Source organism: Mesocricetus auratus, unplaced genomic scaffold, assembly GCF_017639785.1.
Source record: "Mesocricetus auratus isolate SY011 unplaced genomic scaffold, BCM_Maur_2.0 Super-Scaffold_100676, whole genome shotgun sequence".
Lineage (NCBI taxonomy): Eukaryota > Metazoa > Chordata > Mammalia > Rodentia > Cricetidae > Mesocricetus > Mesocricetus auratus.
Genome location: NW_024429266.1, coordinates 128073827 through 128099030, shown reverse-complemented (window position 1 = coordinate 128099030; position 25204 = coordinate 128073827). Strand labels below are relative to the sequence as shown.

The 25204-nt window shown below is 40.0% G+C and overlaps 1 protein-coding gene across 3 annotated transcripts in view; it reads right to left on the bottom strand.

Moving 5' to 3' along the window:
* The window catches only part of Prdm5 (PR/SET domain 5), a 161864-nt gene that overhangs the window by 13040 nt on the left and 123620 nt on the right, over positions 1-25204 (bottom strand). For all 3 annotated transcript variants that reach the window (XM_005076066.4, XM_040737933.1, XM_040737932.1), the window contains one exon: positions 23729-23814. In XM_005076066.4, the coding sequence (XP_005076123.1) occupies positions 23729-23814 (86 nt within the window). The remainder of the gene's footprint in view (positions 1-23728; positions 23815-25204) is intronic.

Below are 25204 nucleotides of genomic sequence, written 5' to 3'. Positions count from 1 at the left end.
TGTAAGACTGACATTTCCATGTAAAAGTTAAGAGATTTTTGGGTTTTTAATTAATTAATTTCTATTTAATTTTATATTCCACACACAGTTCTCTCTCCCACCCTCCACCTGCCCCCCTCTCCCAGTGCATCCCACAACCACTCCTCCAACAGATAAGGGATCCCATGGGGAGTCAACAAAGTCTGGCACATTAAGTTAGGGCAGGACCAAACTCCTCCCTTGTATTAAGGCTGAGCATGGCATCCCACCATAGGGAATGGGCTCCAACAGGCTAGCTCATGCACCAGGGGTAGATTGTGGTCCTACTGCCAGGGCTCCCTCAGAAAGTTCAAGATTCACAACTGTCTCCTACATATGGAGGGCCTCATTTGGTCCCATAGAGGCTCCACAGCTCTTGGTCTAGAGTTCATGAGTTTTCACAAGCATGGTTTAGCAGCTGTTTCTGTAGATTTCTCCATCACAATCTTGACCTTCCTTCCTCATAATCCCTCCTCCCTCTCTTCGACTGGATTCCTGGGGCTTGGCCTGGTGCTAGGTTATGGATTTCTGCATCTGGTTCCATCAATTACTGTATGAAGGCTCTATGATGATAGTTGGGGGTATTCACCAATCTGATTACAGGAGAAGGCCAGTTCAAGCACCCTCTCCACTATTGCTACGAGTCTTAGTTGGGATCATCCTTGTGGATTCTTGGAAATTTCCCTAGCACCAAGTTTCTCCCTAACCCCATAGTGGCTCTCTCTACTAAGGTATCTCTTTCAGTGCCTTCCCTCTCCATCTTTCTCTGCCTAGACCATCCCATCCCCTCATGTTCTCATCCTCCACCCCTCCTCTTTATCACCCCCCTCACCTCAGCTTTACCCAGGAGATCTCATTTAATTCTCCTTCCCAGGGTGATTCATGAGTCCCTCTTAGGGTACTTCTTGTTACCTAGCTTCTCTGTAGCTATAAATTATAGTCTGGTTATCCCTTGTTTTACATCTAATAGTCATTTATGAGCGAGTACATACCATGACAGTTTGTCTTGCTAGGTCTGGGTTACCTCACTATGGATAAATTTTTCTAGTTATATCCATTTGCCTGCAAGTTTCATGATGTCATTGGTTTTTACAGCTGAGTAATAATCCATTGTGTAAACGTACCACATTTTCTTTACCCATTCTTCAGTTGAGGGGTTGTTTCCAGGTTCTGGCTATTACGAATAATGCTGCTATGAACATTGTTGAGCATGTATCCTTGTAGTATAATTGAGCATCCTTTGGGTATATGCCCAAAGGTGGTATTGCTGAGTCTTGAGGTAGATTGATTCCAAATTTTCTGAGAAACTGTCATACTTATTTCCAAAATGGCTGTACAAGTTGGCACTCCCACCAGCAGTGGAGGAGCGTTCCCCTGACTACATCCTCTCCAACATAAGCTGTCTTCAGAAAATATTGTTTTTATGTTAGTCTAATACTTGGAATGTTACAACCTTCATTCATCCAAGGTCATGTCTTTCTCTATCAAGGGGAACTATTTTGGTATCAGCAAGATGGACCTTATAAACATCATGATTCCATGATCTTGTGTTAGGCTTGTCAGACATGAAACTCAGCCAGGTAGGCAGCTGATTTCTAAAACCTGACCTTGCATTTCCACATCAAAATATGGAGCTTACCATGTGTAGACCACATGAAACCAGGTTGAATCTTCCCAGCCTTGACCACAGCAAGACCCAACTGCTAATCCTGCTGCAGGCATGTTTGGGGTATCTGAAACAAGGCGAGTATGTGTGTCTTCCATAGCACTTCATACCACAGCTCCTCCATGGCATGCAGTAATCCTGACCACTGACTACAGGTTATCCCTGACCAGTGCTCCCAATGTGGCAGACTCAAGCTCTAGTTTCTTTAGTAAGCTGGTGTAGCCAAAAGATTACTACTGGGTTTCATAAAATATCAAATTTACACAGAAACAGACTTGCAATTTAAAGGAGGGTTTGTGAGTGTGGTCACTCTAGTTTCTATTACACACAGCTAACAGGGTGGATCCACAGCTTGCAGCACAGCTGGTCATATATCTAACAGCTCCCCTTAATGGCCCATTTGTGAGAGTACACACACCACCAGCTGCACATAATCATTGCGTACTGAGGCTCCCTCTACCAAGCAGCCCTGCCGAGCAAGCTCTCACAGATGTTTACAGCTTCTCTGGGTTTTTACTCACCGTCTTATTTTTTCTAGTCGGTGTGGTCTTTCAACATATGACAAAACACACCCTTGGTCTAGTAAACAAAGCACCTAAAAATTACAACTCATAGGGAAGCCTTGGAGAGCTAGGAGAATATTTAAAGCAGGCTTCTACACAGCATATCCATAATTGCTTCTGCATTGCAGCTAATGGAAAACACACTTCTTATAAACCAGGAGAATGAACTACACAATCCCCATATAGGAAACTAAAAATAAGCACAGTGAATAGAATCTAATTGTTATATAAAAGTGTCTCCACACCTGATCCCTTTCTGATTAATGCCTTCTTGAGGTCCATGCAGGTATTTGTAAAACAACTGGGTAGCCAGAAAGTCCCATTTCATGCACATAGTGGGTCCAGGAACTTATCAGGCGCAAAACAAGCAAGGACCATTCAAGCCACCTAAATGTGCTTTTGCTGGAGCTACACGCATGACTTAGTCATTGGAGCAGCAGGACAACCTGCAGCAGGGCAAACACATCCCTCATTCTGTCCTGATTGTGCACTACTGCATTTCACCGTGCCTGATCATTCAAGTGCCTTGGAGTCTTACTAACTACTGCTGCTGGAGCCCACTCCCAGAAGGACCCATTTACTGACTTGGACATGGCTAGGCACTGGAGCTTTACAAGTTCCCAAGGTGCTGTCAAGTGCAGTCCTAGAGGCAGGGGGAGAAGCTGTGATGGGGTCTGTACTCCTCGAAAGCATGTATCCTGAGAAGGCTAACTGAGCAACAGCAGTGGCAGCCAGGCCGGTCACCTCCTCCTGGTTTCAGACTCCCCTCCCACTGCACTGCCGCTTTCCCTCTGGGCTTCCTGCTTCACGCTGGCTGGCAAAGGGACAATATAAACACTTAAAAATCCCCTTTCCATTAAATTGATAAGCAATGGTGGGAATTTATTGTGGTTATCCTCACTTTACAGATGAAGAAAAACAGTAGTTTAAGCCTATGCCCAACGTCACACAGCCAGGCGAGAACTACCGAGACTGCTGGCTGCCCACAAAGCTCTTTCTCCCCTCCCCCCCTTTTGTCGTTGTTGTTTTGTTTTGTTATCCAAGACAGGGTTTCTCTGTATTGCTTTTGAGCCTGTCCTGGAACTTGCTTTGTAGACCAGTCTGGCTTTAAACTCACAGAGATCGGCCTGCCTCTGCTTCCCTGGGATTAAAAGCATGTGTCACCAACCCTGTCGAATGTTCACTTATGTTCACTCTTTTATCTGGTTAGCTAACTCTGAAGGAGGAAGATGGTTTCCAGATCCACTAAGGCAGCTGGTCAGGTTGAGCCTCAGCCCATGCTTGCTTAAAAGTTGGAATCAGAGCCGGGCGGTGGTGGCACACGCCTTTAATCCCAGCACTCGGGAGGCAGAGGCAGGCGGATCTCTGTGAGTTCGAGGCCGGGCTGGACCGATAGCATCCGAAACAGTATAGAGAAACCCTGTCTCGTAAAAAACAAACAAACAAAAAGTTGGAATCAACAGGAGAGCTTCCAAACTGCTGAGGCCTAGCAGCCCACTCCCAAAGAGACGAGATTTCAGACTCTGGTTGTGTGCCCAAGGCTCTGGTACTTTTAGAAGACTCCTGATGATTCTAATGAGTAGACTTGACTTGGAATGGCTGAGCAAAGGCCAGGAGGCATTCGCTCTGCTGCTGCAGGTTTGAGTTTAGATGGGAGTATGAGAAGCTACTGTGGTTCCTAGTGTGAGATGCTGCCTGTGCTATTAAGAATCACAGGCAGAGCATGGGTGGAGCTGAGGGTGGCGGGAGCCATTGAAAGAACAGGGGCACCTGGTGGCCTTGGTGAGGCACTCATCAGCTCTGGGGAGACTCATTTAGGATCCTTACAATATGGGATGAACTCACTCTACTGGCCTCACACTCTGTTCTTTTGACTCACCAGCAAAAGACGTCAGAGAATACTGAGTGAGAAATGGGGATAAGACCAACGCAAATGTCTTTACCCTCCAGAAGAGCACAGCAGATTCATCCCAGGAAAAACTCAAGGCAGGAGAACTAGATGGAGTTGATGTCTACCTGCCTATCTACTGACAGGTTCTATAGGAACACAATTTGAAATATGGGGGCCAGGGACAGAGCTCAGTGGTGGAACGCTTGTCTAACATTGCCAGGCCTTAAGATTAATACCTAGACCTTAGGAAATGATAGTGTATGAAAAAGTGAACAAAAACTGAATACACACATGAATTTGAGGAGCACTGCATGAGTGTACAAAGGGCAGAAAGTGAGAATTCATCACAGCCACAAGCTCATATTTAAGAGTCACTTCCAACTGGTCCCCAGAGAACTGAATTAATTCAATTTGCTTCCAAAAATAACAAGCACAGGTCTGACATATGTGATGGTGCAAGTGTGATCCACCTCTCAATAAAACCATGCCATTTATTCAGAGGTCTGAAGGAGAAAGGAATTATGTAAATTCATCCTTAGAAGAGGCATATGTAATTCTACAAGAATAACACACTTCTCCGATTCCTCCATTCTGAAAACAGTAAGAACACAGCACAAAGGTGCTATTGTACATGTGGCTAATCCATCCACAGCCAAGAGCATATTCACAGCAGCCAAGTTCATGTCAACAGGTAAAACAAAGCCATCAAGAAGTGGGCAAAAGTCAGGGGAAATCAGATCAGTGTAAATTACATCCAGAGTCAACACCCTGCACAGATGGCAGGGAGCTAGTAGCAGAAGGGCATCCTTTCGAATCTCAAAGAATGCTGGGAAAAATCTAGTCTGTCTGTTTGCACAGGTGAGGATTCCAGTGCTGACCTGGTAGAGATCTTACCAGATCTGAACTGACTCAAGCCATAAAGTCATAAACTGCTTTAAAAATACAAAGACTTAAAATATAAAAAAGATGGCATAGGATTACTGTAATAAGGGAGGATGGTTTCAAATATCATCTGAGAATAATAAACATTTTTAAAGTCTAAGGGCAACTGTAGAACAATTTAAATTCAGAAAATTAGTGACCTCATTTTTCAATTTGCTCACCCAACACCTCTTTCCTTCCTTCCTTCCTTCTTTCCTTCCTTCCTTCCTTCCTTCCTTCCTTCCTTCCTTCCTTTCCTCTTTCCCTTCCCCCACCTCTTCCTTCCTCCCTCCTCCTCTCCCTCTCCCCTCTATATCTGTGTGCAATTTTGATCTCAGTAATTTCACAAATATGAACTTGTGGAAACTTTTGTCACTTCTAGGGATAATATACAAAATTCACCCAGCTGGTGTGTACTTCATTCCTCATCAACAGAGCCTAAATTTGCTTCTGGAAAACTAAGGACTGGCACTTTTTTCCCCAAGCTGCTTTTGGTTTTCTCTGTCTCCTTATGAAGGATACTAATTAATGTAGATCAAGAACTACAATGTGACGATTTTTGCCCAGAACTTGCCTGGATTTGACTCTGACACTCCTATATTATTTTTCAGCCAAACAGAAGGGTCATGATTCTATAACAAGACACTGATGAAGCCACCTCTGTATTCCGCTAAGTTGTAAATGATGATGGGCTGAAACAATGTCCCACTTGGATATCATCTAGGGGCTGTACACATCATCCCTGTATTTCCACTCAATTGTCATTTGGCAGGACAACATACTAAACAGAAAGGATTCTACTAATGTAACCCTTTCGTTCTATGTGCAGTTACAGTCTGTAATTCCAATCCCAGCATGAACTTAGTTATCTTTCCTTTCCCCCAAAGCATGAGCACGAGACTTCACATTCCAGCTGACATGGATCCAGTGCTGGAAGCACAGGGAAGAAACAGGTAAAGTGAAGTGTCAGTTGCTGACTTGGGCATACAAAATGCATTTTCCTAGCAGTAGGAACTCCTGACTTCTTTTGTTTAAGGAAGAATCTTTACAGAGAGAGCTATTTATGAACCCTCCAGGTCATTAGAAGTTGTCGAATTCTTTCAGAATGTGTTAGGTAAAAGACTGGGTTAAGCCAACATACTTATTTTTAGTAAGCTAAAAGACATAGAAAACCCCTTGGAATGGCATCTCTGATTTGAACCAGTCTTTTACACACAGATAATGTTGCTTTAGCCCTCAGTGTCTGTCACTTGGTTTAGAGATACGGCCCCTGAGAAGAGCCATCAGCCCCCATCTCCTGGTCACTGTCACCTCTCCTTTCATAACTGTGGTTGTGATAGTTTTTCTACTAACAGCCAAGTATCCTCATGTTAAGTCAACAAAAACTACAAAATCGGGAGAATATCCAGTTAATATAATCCTGATTTGGCACGGAGTGAGAAGCCACAGTGAGGCTCAAGAACTCAGAGAGAATTCAATGAGTTTGTTTCTCTTCTATCAAACTATTAGACACCACTGACCTCTAAAATGCCTCTCTTCAGAGGACTGGATAATAGAACTGAGCATCTCCAGGTACCAAAATGAGAGCTGGGAAGGGAACCCTCACTTCCCAAGCTCAGTATCACATGAAAAGGAACATTTATCATTGGGTGGGGGTTGGGGGGCTCAGCACAACACAGAGTGTTGAGGGCTTAGTCATGTCTACCAATGGGGAAATACTAGAATTTAGTCTTTAAAAATTCAAAATTCAGTCAATAAGTCATATATTTCTTGGTGATAACCATTCTGCATGTTAGAGGCTATTTCTAGGAGGAATGTCATTTTCTTGGCTTACATGTCTAAAGACACATGTTTAGACCCTTCAGTCTGTTACCTCTACAGAGCCAAATATGGACAATAGGTTCAATGCAGCAAAGCCTTGAATGGGACTTGCACTGTCATGGTGAGCCAAGTGTAGTCATCCATGGAAGAAAAGCAGCACCAGGAAATGGGCACCACAGAAAGATGAGGGCACACACACATGTGTGCTCATAAGTACATGAATACAAACAGATACAAGGTGGAGCATCAGCGAAGTTTTAGCTCCAATGCAAAGAGAGTGGTCTTGGATTCACTGCTGCAGCCTACAGCCTGCAGCCTGCTGTGTATTAATATGGAGGGCTGTCAGGAACCTGGGCCATATTCAGAATCAGGGGTGAGTATGGTCAAGTACTTGGTGAGGTTAAGGCAGTCCTAGTGCTTAAGGAGGTTCTCAAATGTCTGTCTTTTTTAGCCAAAGCAGAAAAAAAATCACTGAGGAGTATCTGTCCATGGCTGGTTTTCATCTTGGTGACAACTAATCCTTGAATGAATGTTTTTTTTAAGACAGGGTTTATCCGTGGCTATGGAGGCTGTCCTGGAACTAGCTCTTGTAGACCAGGCTGGTCTCGAACTCACAGAGATCTGCCTGCCCCTGCCTCCCGAGTGCTGGGATTAAAGGCATGAGCCACCAACGCCCGGCTGAATGAATGGTTTCTATCACTAGCTATTTTCCCTGGACACAAGCACTGACCCAGGGATGAACAACTTCAGTCTCCAGAGTGCTTCCTTCCACCACCTGCCCCCTGCTTTATTGTTTCCAGAACCCCAAAGCTCAAATCAGAAATCTATTCCTCTGTTACAATACAGCATCAAGGACACAAGAAATCAGTGTCCTCATAGTCACTGTAAATCATAATTCCACAAAAAAATTTTAGGAAAATAATGTATCTGTCTAATATGACCTTAAAATATAAATAAATAACATTTGGTGATGAAAATGTGTTTGGAAATCTGTCCTCAATTCTGGTTCCTATTATCTCCATTTATAACCTTGAACATACAATGATATAAGAAATTAAATTACACACACATGCCTTCTCTACTGATTCCATACACAGTTAACTATATCTAATCTTCATGGTATAAAAAGGCTAGTAGGAAGTGGTTTCTCTGGTAACAGAAATGACTGACACAGAGCACACAGATTTGATGTGTGCATGAAGTAAAGAAACAGCAAGGCAGAGTCCTAGCCTCACTCAGAACCAATAGAAAATGATTAGTGTTAGTCAAATGCAGAATGAGTAACTGCTTCTCTCAGAGTAAAAATGAAGAGTGATGCTTTCTTTGTTGAACAAATGAAGGCACCCATACCTATATTTTAAACTGATGCCCAAATAGATGAGCTAAATCAGCAGTTTTGGGGGTTGCATATCAGATATTCTTCATATCAGGTATTCACATTATGATTTATTACAGTAGCAAAATTACAGCTAGGAAGTAGCAACAAAAGAATTTGGGGGGTCACCATAGCATGAGGAACTGTATTAAAGGATCATAGCATTAGGATGGGTGAGATCCACTGTCCCAAATTCTTTTTTTTTTCTTCATGGAATTGGAATATTATCAACAAAAAAATCCAAGCATTTTTCCAAACTCTACAATCTTGACACTAAGGGGTATGATAAATGGGTCCAAGAGTTCTTTCAAAGCCTGGATTACAGGGCCACTTCCTAACCTTGATAACAACTTGAACTATGACAGACTGCTGTTATAGAGGACTCTGGATAAACTACATACTTCATTGAAACTGAAACTGACAGCCTTCAGTTTTAACATGAGACAGTATACCTGTGCTTTTCACCCCAATGTATGGCACAAAAGACCTCAGAAAGGTTATCTATGTCTTGTATTAACCAGCTTTTGTCTATTTGTGATCACAATATGCATACTAAAAATACTGCAAGTCCAAACTGAAAAAAGCCTCACAGATTTTAAAACTATAATTACAAAAAAGGGAAATTATATATGAGCTTCAATGTATCATTGCTTTTGGAATCTATTAATGGGAATTTGTATAAATAGATGTCTTTATTTCAAGATTCCTATGATACTTTAGTAATTAGAGCTCTCTGAATAGAATGAAAAACAAGTAGTATTATGTTTAGAAAGAAAATAGTATAGAAAATTGTATTACTTTTCTAAGACTAATGACTATTTCTTTTAAAATTATCTCTATACTGCCTTTCTTAAAACAAAGGAAAACTCAGACAGCATGGACCACACTTCCATTAAATCTTGAAATATATTATTAAAGTCTAAAGATAATGTGGTAGGAAGGTAGCAATCAGCTGAAATGCTAAATATTTATGAGTTTCATTTTAGCTTAACCGTCAAACTGTTCTGCATAAATTATTTGTTCATATACCAGCTTCACCAGAATTAGTAGGCATCCTTGAAACAGCTGGATTAATTACTACATAGGGACCATACAGGGACATGAAATTGTTCTGTGTCACCATAATACACAGGCCTTAAAAGGATGGGGTAGGGTCAGATGCAGAAGCTCCTGAATGCCCCTGTAGGAACTGAAGCAGCACCTGAGCTAAGGTATCTCGGATACCTAAATACAGACTGATGCATTATGGTCTGCTCAGGAGATGCTTAGTGAGCTCCTGCAGTGCACTGAGCAGTCAGCCTGCCTGGCGCTGGACAGCAGGACCTTTGCTCCAGGATTCTGAAATTGGAGGGAGACACCTATTGTGGTCAGTTCAGTAATATACAGTGACTGCTCAAATGTGAAGCCCTTAGTGAAGGCTTCAAAGATTGAGAAATAAGGTGGTGTGTGAATTAAATAAGCACAGGCCTTTGTTTTTAAAATGTTGTTTCCAGATGGAGAAGCCAGCAATAGAACACAGAAGGACATTTCAGTTAACAAGACAACCCAAATAGGTCTATAGAGCTGGGGAAGGTTGTGACTTTGACTAATGCTGAATATTTACTCTTTTCTTCGATAATAAACCTAGACTTTCTGTCACTGTGACAAACCCTGAGTGACAAGAAGTAAGGTTCACAGTAGCTAGGACAGAAATGGACTAACTTTAGTGTTTCTGATGAAGCCTTCAAGCTGACTATGGACTGTCTAAAAGTGAGAGCAGGATTTTGAGTGGATTAAGAGGACCAACTCTGATGAGCATTGAGAGCTACAATTACTAGTTGGCATAAGGTAAGTATTTAGAGTATAGTTAGGAATTGCACTGGTTTAGGAAAGTAGCAGTATTGGATTTTCTATCCGATCATAACCATGTTAGCCATAGGAACCAGACATAGTTTGCATCCTTTTAAGTGAACCTGAAATCCAATTAGACAGCTGTTTGGTACTGACAAGATATAAGTACCACGACTGCGCCTTCAAAAATATCTTTCCATTTTGGTCAGCGTTGTGGTTTATAGATGTCACAGCTGAGTAGACTATTGAATGCTTTCTTCCCTTGGTCACTTGGTCATCATCCCTGGTATGATGAAAGTCAGTCCTCAGGTCAGATCCAGTTCAAATACTCCTAGTCCTACGTTCAAGGAGTGTGGTATCTTCAGCAATGGGGACCTTCAACTTCTGGAAGGCAACCAAGCAAAACTGCCTATATTGTTTGGGAGTCTCTTGGACTCTCCTGACCAACAACTCAAATGGAAACCTTTGCAAGATAGTTTATTGCTCTTGGGAGACACATTATCATCACAATTGGCATAATTTTATTAAAAATCTATAGCATATATGCACACAGTTTTACATATATACATATATATGCATATATTACATGTAATTTTAATTTTAAGTAAATATAAAATAGTATGATTCTCTATGGCTGTCTCAATCAATCTTAGTGTTATTTATCCTTATCATTCCTCATTTAAAAAGTTTCTTTTTGAAGCAAACAGAAACCATTACAGAAAGTCACATCTAGTCAAAAGGCAGAGAACAACTGACCATGGGGTGTCCATTCCCAAACATCCCCAAAGGATAGATATACAACATAGTCCTTATACATAAGGTTCAGAGAATAGCACATAAAAGGAGCCCACAAGATTGTGAGTAAGAGGACCAGGAAGTCTGCCACAAAATTATGTCTTCTATATATGACAAGGAATTGATACCCATAAAATCTTAATAACAAGGTTTCTTAAATAAGTCTGAACAATATCAACACCAAAGGACATTTTAACACAGATAGTGACATCTCAGGGAGCCCCTCCCCTGGGAGAAGAGCTACAAGAAATTAATGATAGAAGGAGAATTAGTCTTTTAATGATCTCCTGAGTGGTCATCCTACACCAAGTAGTCGGGACCAAAAGCATATGCACAATACTAAATGGGCTTAGTAGGGTGCATTTGTATGTTTATTTGTATATAATGTCACAATAACAATTTTTTAAAAAAGAGGCTATGGATTTGGGAGGGGAGGTTGGGGTCATGGGAGATGTTGGAGGGTGCAAAATGATGTAATTACATTTTAAATTTTAAAAAGAGAACAACACTACTCTTGATGAATGCATAGAAGTTGTCTAATAGGCTGTCAGCTCAACATGGAAACATCCATGTTAACCAACTAATTTTCTATTCTTAACATTGCATATATTATATATGATTCACATGCATGTTGAGAAGATTTCCTGATTAGACTACAGACTTGTAAGTACTACTAGGTGCATTCTCGACACACATAATTGTTAATGTCTATGCGTTTATTATAAACAACATTGTTCATACCTGAAGTTATGTAACCATGTGACTTATATGTTTTTGAATTTAATCTTTTCTATATTAATGAAGACATATAAAGTCTCTAATTTTCAAACAGAAGGCACACAAACTGTCATAGCAACAATAAGTACTAATTGATGGCTATTAAATTGATTCTGAGCATCCAATACTTCACATTATGGAATCAGAATCCTTATTCAACAGTAGCGCTGACCTCTGAGGTAAGCAAATGAAAAATTATATGTGGGTAAACTCAAAATAGGACATTTTAAAAATGGCATTGAAATCTGAAACACCAAACAACTAGATACTCTCTGACTTACACCTTTATTTGCCTTCTGTTTATTTCAAACATGGTAACACCACAGGTAAACTCACAGAAAGCAAGTTTCTTAACATAATTAGCTACACCAAATTACTAACATATTCTCCATTAAATTTTCACTAGAGGAAGGGACAGGATCAGCTGCTGCTTTCTGTGCTTCCAATAACTTCAGATTGAAGTAATTGTGGTCAAGGTACCATTTACTTTTTAAAACTGTAGGAATGTTTGGAAGGCTAGATTTCTGGCTTCTAGTGCCTTTGGGAGATGGCTGCCAAGTGGAAAGAAATCAAATCACTGTGATGGTGCCCTTTATTAAGACACCAGCTCCCACAGGCTTTCTCTTTCCCCCATCTGACACGTCCTCCAACATAATGCCATGCTTTACCACAGTCCTACAGCAACAAGGCCAAAAGCACCATATGCTGAAGTCTCTGACCCTAGGAGCCAAGAGAAGTCTTTTTCAGCTACTTACCTCAGGTATTTTGTCACAACAATAAAAAAGTTGACTAACATATGCCCTATATTTTGTTTGTGTAGTACTAGCAATAACTGCTGCCTTAGAAACTGAGTTACAATGTTATTAGTTTCTACCTGTGAGACTACTTTTGTAATATAAAAAAATAATGCAATATAAAAATTTTTAAAGCAGTTAAAGAAAGAGTGAGTTGTTTGGGGTGAACATCTGTTTTTGTTTCATAGACTTTTATTTCTAATAAGCAAGGGAATCTGAAGGCTTATTGCTTATCTTATTGCTTCATTCCTTCACCGGGAAACCAATAAAATCTTCTGTCGACTTATAGTAATATAGAGTTAATCTTGTCATCCTGTCTTGGTTCAGAAAGTTTCTACAACCATGCAGAACTTGCCTAGCCCCTTACTTTCTGCTCTACTACTCTCTGGCACACCATGTCCTCTCCTAGTTTGGGCACTTTTTCAGCAAACAAAGCACAACTTAATGTCACTGCACATAGCTCTCAGTTATGTAGCATGGCCTACGCAACTTACATGCCTGGACATTGCTCTCAGTTCATGTAGCACAGCCTACACAACTTAACATCCCTCCTCATAGCACTCAGTTTTGTAGCATGGCCTATCCACCTCTGTCCCCCTCTCTTGAAAGCTCACAATTATGGCTTGTGAACCAATTCAGACTTCTTCACCAAACCCTGCTTGGTTAGGGATAAGTTAGCTGCCTTGTCTTCCACACTGTTAAATTCCCACCAAACACACTGCTTTGTCTCTGTAGAGCATACAACTATACAGCTGAGCAAAACAGGCTCTTGCCTTTCATCTGGGTGTATCTAGATCTTTACTCCTAGCAGTTGAGACCAGGACTTAAAAATTGGTCCTTTCAACAGCAATAGAAATCTATTTAGAGAGTCTCTATTCTTTTCGCAGAAAAAAAATTCCAGTAAGAATGAAGTATAAAACCATGTGACAAGTGTGTATGGAAGAAAGAAGTGGAAAATAATAATATATAGGTAGAGAGGCTGGGCCAATATGAGGTAATCAAAAATAACAGTGATACAGTGAGAGACAACTGCTTAGAAAGTGATACCTGCTAAGAGTTTTAAGGAGACCTAAGTTCTCCTGGGAAAGAGCTCGTAGGGAAATCAGAGCCTGGACAGTCTGTATTATTTTAATTTTATCCTTATGTAATTCTACAGGCCTAGAAAATTTTGGGAAAAGAACATAGTTCTGACTGGCTAAATTCAGCTGGACCTGTGTGCCTGCAGAAGAAGGAAGACGGAAACAAGATGGTGGGGAGTCCAGTTTCATACATGGCCACTGAACTACAACCCATGGGCAATGAGAAGCTTACAGGACTGCTTTTGCTTGTTTCGGTTTGATTTAGTAACTGAGATAGATTCATGAATGATCCAAGTCAATCGTTACAAGTGTTGCTGTGTCTGTGTCTGGCATAGGTAGACAAGATTTTCTTATATTGCACTTCAGGGACATCAGCCCCAGCAAAATATTAATATTCTATCAGTCTCTTATTCTCTTGCTTATTGTTCATGTTTACACTCCCTCTTGAGCTCCTCTAGGCAAAGGGTATGTTAAGCAAACTACAATACAGTGTATCTTGCACTTCTTAGAACTTTTAAGGTGGTTACATATATTCTAAAACTCCAGGAGTAAAGCAAAGCATGGGATGGGGTTTTCCTTAGAGATGCTAATGGCTGGCCCTCTGTCCCTTTGTTGTAGTTCAGTGGTGTTTCTGTTGGTCCCTCAATCTCTTTGAGTTTCTGCCCAGAGCAGCTAAGCTGCTTTGTTCTTCTCTTTGTCATCTATACAGCTGTCTCTACTACATTTTCTCTTTTTGTGACCGTTCCTTGCCAGCACCTTCCTCTTATGCTGCTGACATGGAGACTCCTCTCAGCATTTCCCTCACCTTGGGTTCTCCTCTAGTCCTGATCTGACTGTTGTAATTTTCCTTTACTTTTCCTTCAATATATAACACATGGCATAGATGCTGTATTCTTCCAAATCTTAAAAGAGACTCAATTGGAAACACAACACATTGGTCAAAGAAGTGTCTTTATTCAGGAGTTCCCTGTAGGCAACAACTATTTGAAATAATTGCTAAGCAAAGTTAAATAGAAACTGTCAGAGATCCCTAAGATGAAGGATTTTGCTTTGAGTTTTTAAGAAATTGTATGAGATAATCAAAAAGACAATGAGCCACTTTAAGTATTTCCAACTTAGAGCAGATGGATTTTATTCCTATCATAAAGCTACTCAACTTCACTAACTAGTCTATAAATAATCCTTTCACTTGAAATTCTGTGCACTTTCCTTTATTTCTATGTTCAAATGACAACAAACTCTAAGCTCTATCAATTCCTTAGTTAAAACATTGTGCTTATTTCAGCTGTGGCAACATTTCCCAGGAGCCATTTGACAGATGTGGGGGGTGGGGAGGCTAAGAGTGACTATTGCCTTTGTGTTACCATACCAGTGGATTCTGGCAGAGCCTTCAGGCCACAGGTATAAGTATTAGCCACTGGTTCTGAAGCACTGGGAGAAGGAGAAAAAAAACACATCAAGTCCAGGAAAAGCTTCGCTTTTCTCTAAAGGTAGTTTGCTGTGGTGTTTTCCTTAATCATTCCCCAACTTCATCCAAATCACACAGCAGGACAAGAAAAAATTAGGAAGCTGAGGAGTGTTATGTATCTGTATTCTGTTGTCTACAATAAACCTATCTTATCTTTGAGGAGGGCACCATTTTTGAGTGAAAATTTGGGAAAAAATATTCCAAGCCCATGGTATCCATCAACACTATCCTAGTATCTGACAATAGAGACTTTAAACTAAAACAGTTTTAAGGAATAGTTTTAAAACCTGCTTTCCATTGAGTTATAAATCTATCAGAGAGCCTGTAAGGGACTGACCTAGGCACTCTGCATATATGTTTCAGTTGTATAGCTTGGTCCTCTTGTGGGATTCTTAACAGTGGGAACAGGGGCTGCCTCCAAGTCTTTTCTGGCTTTTGGGAGGATCTTAGACTTACTGCAACTTGTCATGCCATGCTTGTTGATACTCACGGGAGACCTGCCTTTCCTGGGTGGAAATGGAAGAGGAGATGACTGGGGACTGGAAGGGGGAACGGGAGAGAGGGACTGGAGGGAGAGATAGGGAAGGAAGGCTGCAGCCCACATGTAAAATAAATAGAAAAATAAGAAATAATAAGAATAAAACAAAAAAGAAGATCTCAAAGAAATGAACAAATGTCTAGACCATGGGAATCACCAAAGTTAAATCACGAAGAGAACATCAACTTAAACAGACCCATGACAAATAAGGAGATCAAAACAGTGATAAAAAGCCTTCTGGTTAAAAAAAATGCCTAGGCACAGATGCAATAACAGCACTCTAGCAGATCGTCAATGAAGAACTGTACCAAGGACTCTAGAATTGGTTTTTAAAGAAAAAGAAACAGAACAAGCACTACCAAAGTTCTTCTATGAAGTAAAAATTATTCTAATACCAAAGCCTAGGAATGACATAACAATAACCACAAAAATAAGTAAGTAAGCAAAATTATAGGTCAATATTCTCAATCAACATATCATAAAATTGTCAATAACACAATTGCAAATGGATTATAGGCACACATATAATATATTTGAATACACATGTATATGTAAAATCATACACAATTTTATCAAGCTGGCTTTACCCTGGAAAAGCAAGGATGGTTCAACATATAAAAGACAATAAATGTAATAAATAATATAAATGGACTTATAGACAAAAATCACATAATCATCTCAATACATGCAGAAAAGGCCTTTGACATAATCTGCCATGTTTTCATGATAAAAGCCCTAGAGAGAGTCGGACTGGAGGGAACATACCTCAACATAACAAACGTTATAAATGACAGACCTATAGCCAACATTATCCTAAGTGGAACAAAACTCAAAGCAATCCCAATCAAAACGGGAATGAGGTAAGGCTGTCTATTCTCCCTGCTCCTTTTCAATGTTGTGCTTGAATCACTAGCAACAACCGTAAGACAAGAGAAGGTAATTAAAGAGGTACAAATAAGAAGTCAAATGGTCACCATTAGAGGATAATAAGATGTTTTACATAAGAGGTCCTCAAAATTCCAACAGAAAACTGCTAGAAATGATCAGAAATTTCAGCAAGTTGGAAAGACAGAAAAAATTAACTTTCTCATTTTGTTCTCATGCCATCAACAAACATGTCGAGAAAGAGATCATGGGAATACTCCCATTCAAAATAGCCTTTACAAATCTTGGACCAAACCTAACAGAGGAGGTGAAAAAGTCTCTACTTTAAACCTGGACTAGAGAGCTGGCACAACAGCACCGGCTGCTCTATCCCCAGCACTCACATGGTGGCTCACAGGCATCGCAACTCCAGGCAAAAGGGATATAATGCTGTCTTCTGGTCTCAGTGGGTAGCAGGGATGGTGCACAGACATAAACACAGGCAAAACACTCATGCACATAAAATAAAAATAGATGACTCTCTAAAAAATAATTTGGCATTTCAAGAGACTGGGGAACATATTTGAAGATGAAAAGATGTCCTATGCTTACGGATTGGTAGAATTAGTATTTGCGGAAAAAGACATTTGCAACCAAAAGCAATTTTTAGGCTCCATGCAATTACAATAACTATTTCCATGACATTCTTCACAGAAACAAAAAGGATGAAAAAACATAAAACATATATAGAAGTACAAAAGACCCCATACAATCAAAGCAATCCTGATCAAAAAGAATAATTCTTGAGGAATTACCTTAAGAGATTTCAAGCTATATTGCAGAGGTACAGTAATAAAAAGCAGCATGGTACTAGCACAAAAAACAGACATGTAGACCACTGGAATAAAATGAAGATCCAAATATGAGTGTATGTAATTAAAAATTCCTGAAATGATAAAGATGCCAAAAATACTGGAGAAAAAGAAAGCATCTTTAAAAACTGATGCTGGGAAAACTAGATGTCCATATGAAGAAGAATGAAATTGGACCTATATCTGTCATCCTGCACAAAAGTCAACTCTAGATGGATCACACATTTCAATACGAAGCCTGAAACTCTAAAACAGCAAGTACGCAATGGAGGCAATTCCCTACTAGATACCGATGCAGGAAAGGACACTGTTTTCTCAGGGATTAAGGACAACAATTGTCAAAAAGAACAACAACAAAAAAAAAAAAAAACAAGGAAGTTTCTGTATAGCAAAGTGAAATAATTAACCTAAGATGAGGAAGTCCTCAGACTTGAAGAGAATCCTTGGAAGCTATAACATCTTCCAGAGGATTGTTAGCCTGAATAGACAAAGAATACATGCATATATAATCACAAAGGATCATGCCCTAATTTAAAAATAGGCCACAGATTTGAATGTAGAGTTCTCCAACAAAAATGGCTAAGAAGGTGCTGGAAAGACAGCTCAGTGGTTAAGAGCACTGGTTGCTCTTCCAGAGGACTTAGGCTTGATTCCCAGCACCCCCATGGTGGTCCAGAACCATCTGAACTCCAGCTCCAGGGGACCCAATGCCTTCTGCTGGCCGCTAAAGGCACATGTGGTACACAAACATACATGCAGACAAAACACTCAGACACATAAAATAAAGTAATATTTTCAGATGGCTAAGAAATTTCTTTAAAAGTGTTCAACATCCTAGCAACTAAGAAAACACAAATTAAAAATACTTTGAGATATCATCAGAGTGGAAAAGTCAAGAAAACTGTTAAAAACCAATAGAGAGGATACAGCAAAAGAGGACTCTGATCCACTGTGTAGGAGTGGTAACAGTCCTTATAGATACCAGTGTGGAGCAGTCATGGAAGCTAACAGTAGATCTATAATATGATCCAACTTCACAACTGCTTGGCACACACTCATAGGACTGCATAGCCTACTAGACTGCAGCAGTTCTCAACCTGTGGGTTGTGACCCTTCAGGTTGCATATCAGATATTTATATTATGATTTATTATAACAGTAGCAAAATTACAGTTATGAAATAGCGATGAAATAATTTGATGTTGCAGTTGCCTGGCTGCTGCTGAAATCATAGGAAGCTGTAAGTAGGTAAGATATCCACCACAGTGTCCTCAGACGGCTGGAAGTGTGTGGCTGTGGCATGGACTTCCCACAGTCAGAAAACAGTGCAGTAGCTGGCTCCGTGAGAACCAGAGGAAAACTGGTTTCTTTGCCGATTGGATGATAAGGCTACCCAGGAAATTTGTCACAAATTTTTCCCTTTCACTTAAACATTCACCTGTTACATTCAAAGCCTATGGACATCTAGAATGCCCAGACTGGAATCTTAACTTTAGGAACATCATATTCTAAACTGGAAAACTTGAAATTGTCTTTTCTGTGATTTTAAAGAGTTAAGTAGATCAGGTACGCAAGTTACACAGAAAGTGTGCATGGTGGAATCTACCAAATAAGCTGAAGACCATCAAAAAGGCTTTTCACAAAAGTGAACTGGGGATGGGGGATGAAACTGGAAGTTGTTTTTCAAATGGTCTGTTTTTTACCCTTTATAAGGGAAACATAGCTCAGTTTCATGTACGTACAGATTCTGAGTCAGAGAAAACACAACAGTGTTGTAAAGTCACTTATTTTTTAATAGCAAGGAATATAAAATTATCTGTGAAAAATATGGGTCCTAGAAACTATACTTTCTCTCTCAAATGAAATGTGGTTTCAAATAGTAGCAAAAAGTCACATCCTACTTTCTTTATAGCACTGGAGATAAGGAAGCCTAAAAGTTAAAAAAAAAAAAAGAAATTTCTCTAAAACCAAGATGAATGTTTAAGTTGTTAAATTTGCATCTTTTATCTTGTCTACATATAAAAACAGGCATATCTCAGTGCAAAGTCTGAATTCCTTAATCTATGCAATGGTGAACCTCACTGTCATCCTATCTAATCTCTCCTCTTCCTTTTCTTTAAACCTACTAGCTAAGCTACCTTGTGTCTATGTAGAACACCACAACCTCTCAAAATATCTCTTCTAGGATCTCAGGTTCTCTTGTGACTCTTCCTCTTCACCATCATGTACATATAATGTATGAACAACCATGTTGATGCTTATCTCAAAGGAGCCCCACATCTGTCCCCTACTTTCAAATCCCATAGCTACCAAGTAGAGGTCACTCTCTTAGTTCATGGCCTCCAGGCTGCTATCTTCAGTCCATATCAAAGCATGACTTCACTATCTTCCTGAGAGTTAAAACCTTACTGGAGTAAACATGACCATGACACTCCTCCACTCAAAGTGAAACTATAAGCACGACCAACTACTTCAATTCAACCTGTCTCAATTTAAGTCACAGTTTAGCATTCATCCTCAGCCTCTGGTCACAGTGAACAGGCCACTCTAGCCAAACCTGTAGGGAACTCTCACTTTGCTCACACAGTCATGTCTGCCTAGCCCATTCTCCATGGTTTTCAACCATTCCCTCTGTGAGAGCTTCCTTCCAAATGAACTCCTTCTTTCCCTATTTCACTCAAGAAGACTGCGTTTGTTTGTCTTTTAAGCTTTTGATGCTTACCACATATGTTCATAAGGATTCCAAGCTGCTTATTATCCTTAAAAGATGTCTTTCTGCTGTCAAAGCTACTCACAGTCCTGCAGGGACTAGGATTCTTGGCTTTTCCAATGCTCAGTATCCACCATTCATTCCTGATGCCGTAAAAACTTTGGTCATCTGATATAAACTCTGATTTTCCCTTCAACATCATGGTAATGCTGATACTGCACCTACACGATTCATTATTGTGATGCCTTGATGCCTTGCTAGAAACAGCAATATTTTTAAATATATAAACATACACACACACACCATATAACATGTCAAGAATTTAATGAAAAAGGTGGATTTTTTATTGTTGTAATGGCGTGAAAAGCTACCAACGTGGTGGTAGTGGGATCCTGGAAATTAAACTATCAGGATGATAAATATATAAAATTGAAACTAAAACGTTCTATGGCACCAGTGTACCAGCATCTTCTTTGAGTTGAGCCTACATAGTGCTAATAACTCTCAGGAAACACGCTTGTGGAGCTTTACAAAATATCTTTTGGTTCTTGACAATGATGTGACTGTACTTGGTGATAATCCTAGCATGCTTTACAATTTGTGTGCAAACAGTATTTGTAGCTATTCAGTACTTAGGAAATGGTATTTCAAAAGAAAGTTGTCTGAGACAGCATGTGCATGAAATGAGAAATCAAAGTATCTGACAGGAAAAGCTTACCTGAGATCCTCCCTAAACTCCTGGGTGTTTCTGGTCAGTGGCTAGGATCCACTTTTTGTGCAGGTAGTATTTGAGAACTCTTGTGGTATCTGCCAACACTGTACACTCTGTCAGTATGCTTATTTTTTTTTCTTTTTTTGGTTTTACGAGACAGGGTTTCTCTGTATTGTTTTGGAGGCTGTCGGTCCAGCCCGGCCTCGAACTCACAGAGATCCGCCTGCCTCTGCCTCCCGAGTGCTGGGATTAAAGGCGTGCACCACCACCGCCCGGCCAGTATGCTTATTTTAAACTTCAAAAAAATGAGACTAAAATTTAGAGTCTTTATTATTTGTTTTGTTTGGAAATACATAGGAATGCTTATCAAAGTCAATAAAATGCGAAAATACTTAATTGAATAAAGCCAAGAGAAAATGTAGTAGGTGTTACAGTTTGGACAGGAGCTCCAAATGTTCATGTGTTAAAGGAATGGTTCCCACTTGGCAGTGGTGATAGATGACTAGTTATATGGGCATTAACTTCACTAGTCGGAGAACCTATGGGTGAGTTCATAGTTAAACAAGCCATGGTAGGTGATATAAGGCACACTCATGTAGATGAGACCCCAGATCCTCTTCTGCCTCTCTCTGGTTGCCATGACAGGAACAGCCTTTGTTTTGCCATGATCTTCCACTGTGATGTTGCAGCTTTGCCTGGAGCTTAAAGCAGCAGACTCAACTGACCACAGACTGAAACCTGTGAGACCAGGTCTCACTAACTCTCATACTGTTTATGTGAGCAACAGACAAGAAGGCACACAGCAGGTGAGGGAGAAGTTTCTACAGAAGCCTCACACTGCTGCCTGTCTGTGCCTTGCTTTCTCACTGTTTCAGAAAGGGTCGTGGCTCTCTCAGCTTCTAGGAAGCCTGACAAAGTTACAAGTTAATAAATCTGAAGGCTTGAAATCATCCCAAAGTTGTGTGACTTGGAATGGTTGGTTCAATTTGTATTTATTTATATTGAACCCCTAGTATTATTTTCAGTAATAAGTTACATTAAGGTAAAGAACAAGTTTACTGAGTTGGAAATTATTTTCTCTAGAGCAACCAAAAAAGTATGTTTTTAGTTTTCATTGTTGTTCCCTTGCAGCAATTTATAGAATTTGTTCCAGTCTGATGATTCTGTCTCCAATAATCAGTGAAACAATGTAACATGCACTATGGTGAACACTGTTACTTTCTAATGCAAAGAACTAGCTTGCTTTTTGCCTAGATAGTGGCATCTTTAATATAAATACATTCTTTTCATTTTATGGTCTCTCTCTCTCTCTCTCTCTCTCTCTCTCTCTCTCTCTCTCTCTCTCTCTCTCTCTCTCTCTCTCTCTCTCTCTCTCTCTCTCTCTCTCTCTCTCTCTCTCTCTCTGTGTTCACAGGAGTCCTTTATGGAGGGTTGGGGTTGGGAGGAAGAAAGGCTTTATTTCATCTTATACTTTACAGGACATCAAGGGAAACCAGAGCAAGATCTCAAGGCAGGAATCTGGAAGCAAGAACTGAATCCAAAATCTGGAAGTGGCTCTACCTGGCTTGCTCAGGTGTCTTTCTCATAGCCCAAGTCCACCTGCCTTGTGATAGCAACGTCTACAGCAGGACCAGTCCTCCTATATTAATTAGCGACCAAGAAATCACCGCACAGCCATAGCCACAGGCCAATCTAATGGACACGATTTCTCAACTGAAATTCCCGCTTACCAAGTATGTCTAAGTTTGTGTCGGGTTGACAAAATAATCCACCAATCCATCCTCTGGACCTCTGGACATAATTCACACTGTAAGCAATAGCTTTCAAAAATGGTTGCTAACCATTTGCTATTACAAATGGTCACTTTTCAACACACTGGTCCTAGGAATCCAACTCAATTCATTTGTGTCCTCACCATCTGCCTATATCTGTTGAGCCTTCTCACCAGTCCTAAAATAACTTCTTTTCTTTTTTGTTTGTTTGTTTTTCCAGTCAGGGTTTCTCTGTACTGCTTTGGAGCCTGTCCTGGATGTCACTTTGTAGACCAGGCTGGCCTCGAACTCACAGAGATCTGCCTGCCTCTGCCTCCTGAGTGCTGGGATTAAAGGTGTGCATCACCACTGCCCAGCTCCTAAAATAACTTCATAAACTGGTTTAAAATTAACTTGAGCTTCTTTATTAATACTCATTGTGAAAATAAGTTTCTTATGTATTTAAATTATACTGCAATAAATTATAATACCTGCTTGTGGGCTCTCTCTCTCTCTCTGTCTCTCTCTCTCTGTCTCTTTCTTTCTGTTAGACAAGATCTCTAGTGCAAGCTAGCCTTTAGGTCCCAATGCAGCTAAGAATGGCCTTGAAGTTCTTATTCTCCTGCCACCACCTCCAGAGTACTAGGATAATAGGTATTTCTGCCTAAGCTGGACCATGAGCAGAACGACACATCTGTACATAGGACAGGCAGCACCTGTAATTTTAAGCACATGAGACAGAAGCTTGCATCTGGGAAAGGTATACACAAGAGAACACCAATTCATGGAGAGGTGCTAACAGCTTGGAAAGAAAATGACACAATGCTTGTGGTATACCCTCTAATGAATTCAGCTACATTTCCATGCTTTGCAAACTTCCCTACTATTTAAATTATTTTCAATGTCTTTCCTGTGAAAACACTTGCTTGTCAATATGCCAGTGGTGAAATGCTGACACACTTGCCACTATCAAGCATATTCTTTAGAAGTGATTATTCTGGAAGACAAAACTATATTTTCAGGAATTAAAATATTAACATTTACATAGCAATTTGTCATTAATAAACCCTGTGAATTGATTCAAAGTCTAAAGTAAGGACACTTTGGGGATTTGGGTTGTTTTTCATGGATTTTTCTTTAAAAGTTTATCTTCAAATGTCTACCCTAGACTTTGATATAACTTCAGCTGCAGCATTTAAATGTTCTCGTATAATGGTAAATATGCTTCTTCTAGAAAAGGCATGACTTTTATGACCAAAGAAATGAGACAGAATGTGATCTTACCCTGGTGTGAGTACGAATGTGCATCTTCAGTCCGTCATTTTTACTGAATCCTTTTTCACAGTAAGGGCATTGATAGGGACGCTCACCTACAAAAAAAGGAAGTCGCCATGTCAGAGATAGGTAGAGCAGCAGAGCATCCTCAGTGCCACTGCTCCTCTCGGGCTCAGTGGCACAAAGGTGGTACAGGCATAGCTGGGAAGGCAGAAGTATCATAGTACAGGAGGCACACACGGGGCGCTCCCTCCAACCCAACCTGACCAACTCTCAGAAACAAACAAGTAGTCCACAGGTTTGCTGCATGACCTTCTAATACATGAATTGAATTAAATGCGTTAACTTTAAGATCTTATAAAAATATTTTATTATCAGTCTGTTCCGTGACATGCTCTTCATTATGGAGGTTTTTAAACTTGCTTTTTAAGTAACTTTGCTTATAAAGGTTTCATATAAATAAATGTGGCCCACATCTATGCATTTCAGAATAATCTCATAAAGCTGGTTCATGTTAAACAGAATCATTGGTATTTAAACTGCAAAACAACTGATCCACACTTTTCTATATAATCAAGTAGCTCTAAATTAAGGCTGTAATTTAGAAAATAGGAAAGATGTTTTTCAAGGCAAGCAAGATCACACATATACCCTCCAAAGAACAAAACTTCTATTTAAAAATGACAAAATAAGACAAAATCTAATACATAAAAAGAATTCAAGGCTGTATTCATCAAAGCATAATTATTTACAATAATAAGTTAGGTCCAAATCACCAGTTCTTTATTCTTTCATTGAACAATAGACAAACATGACAAACATGACAAGATGCTACATTCCAAGATCAGCAAAATGAAGTGAAAAAGAAAATGTCCTCAGAAAGTATAAATCTTCTCTTTCCTTGCCTCAGGTCGGGGCTGTAAATGTCCTCTTTTCTTTTGAATTCGACCTGAGCATTCCATGAATTATTCCCATTACCTCACCAGGGCAGCCACGAACTCTTTGTTCAACCTCACCATTTTCCCAGAAGAGGCCTTGTTTCACTTCCCGCTTTCCCTTCAACTCCCCCACCTCTTCAGTGCTTCGTGAGATGAGTTTCAAGACTAACCTAACTTACGCCAGGTCTGCCCATAATGGAACTACCATGGGGTGACAGACCTAGCAGAGTGGCAGTTTGTTCGCAACTGTTTATATCACAGCCTTAGAGTGACAGGCAATCAGTCATCAAAAAAAATTTGAACCAACTGTAGCTTAAATTCCAGTGGTTCGAATGGCACCATAAAATGGTTGCAAACATCCATAAGTGAAAGAAAACAGAAACAGCAGTGTTAGACAAAGCAGGAACAGGTATCTCAAATAAACTATCCAGCTCTACCAGCTACTGTAAGAGAAATAAACTTCTGGCAATAGTCAGTGCACCTGGGATACTTATAGTAGTAAGTATGACTCTAGGGCATGTGGCTTTCCATGGCAAAATAAAAGATT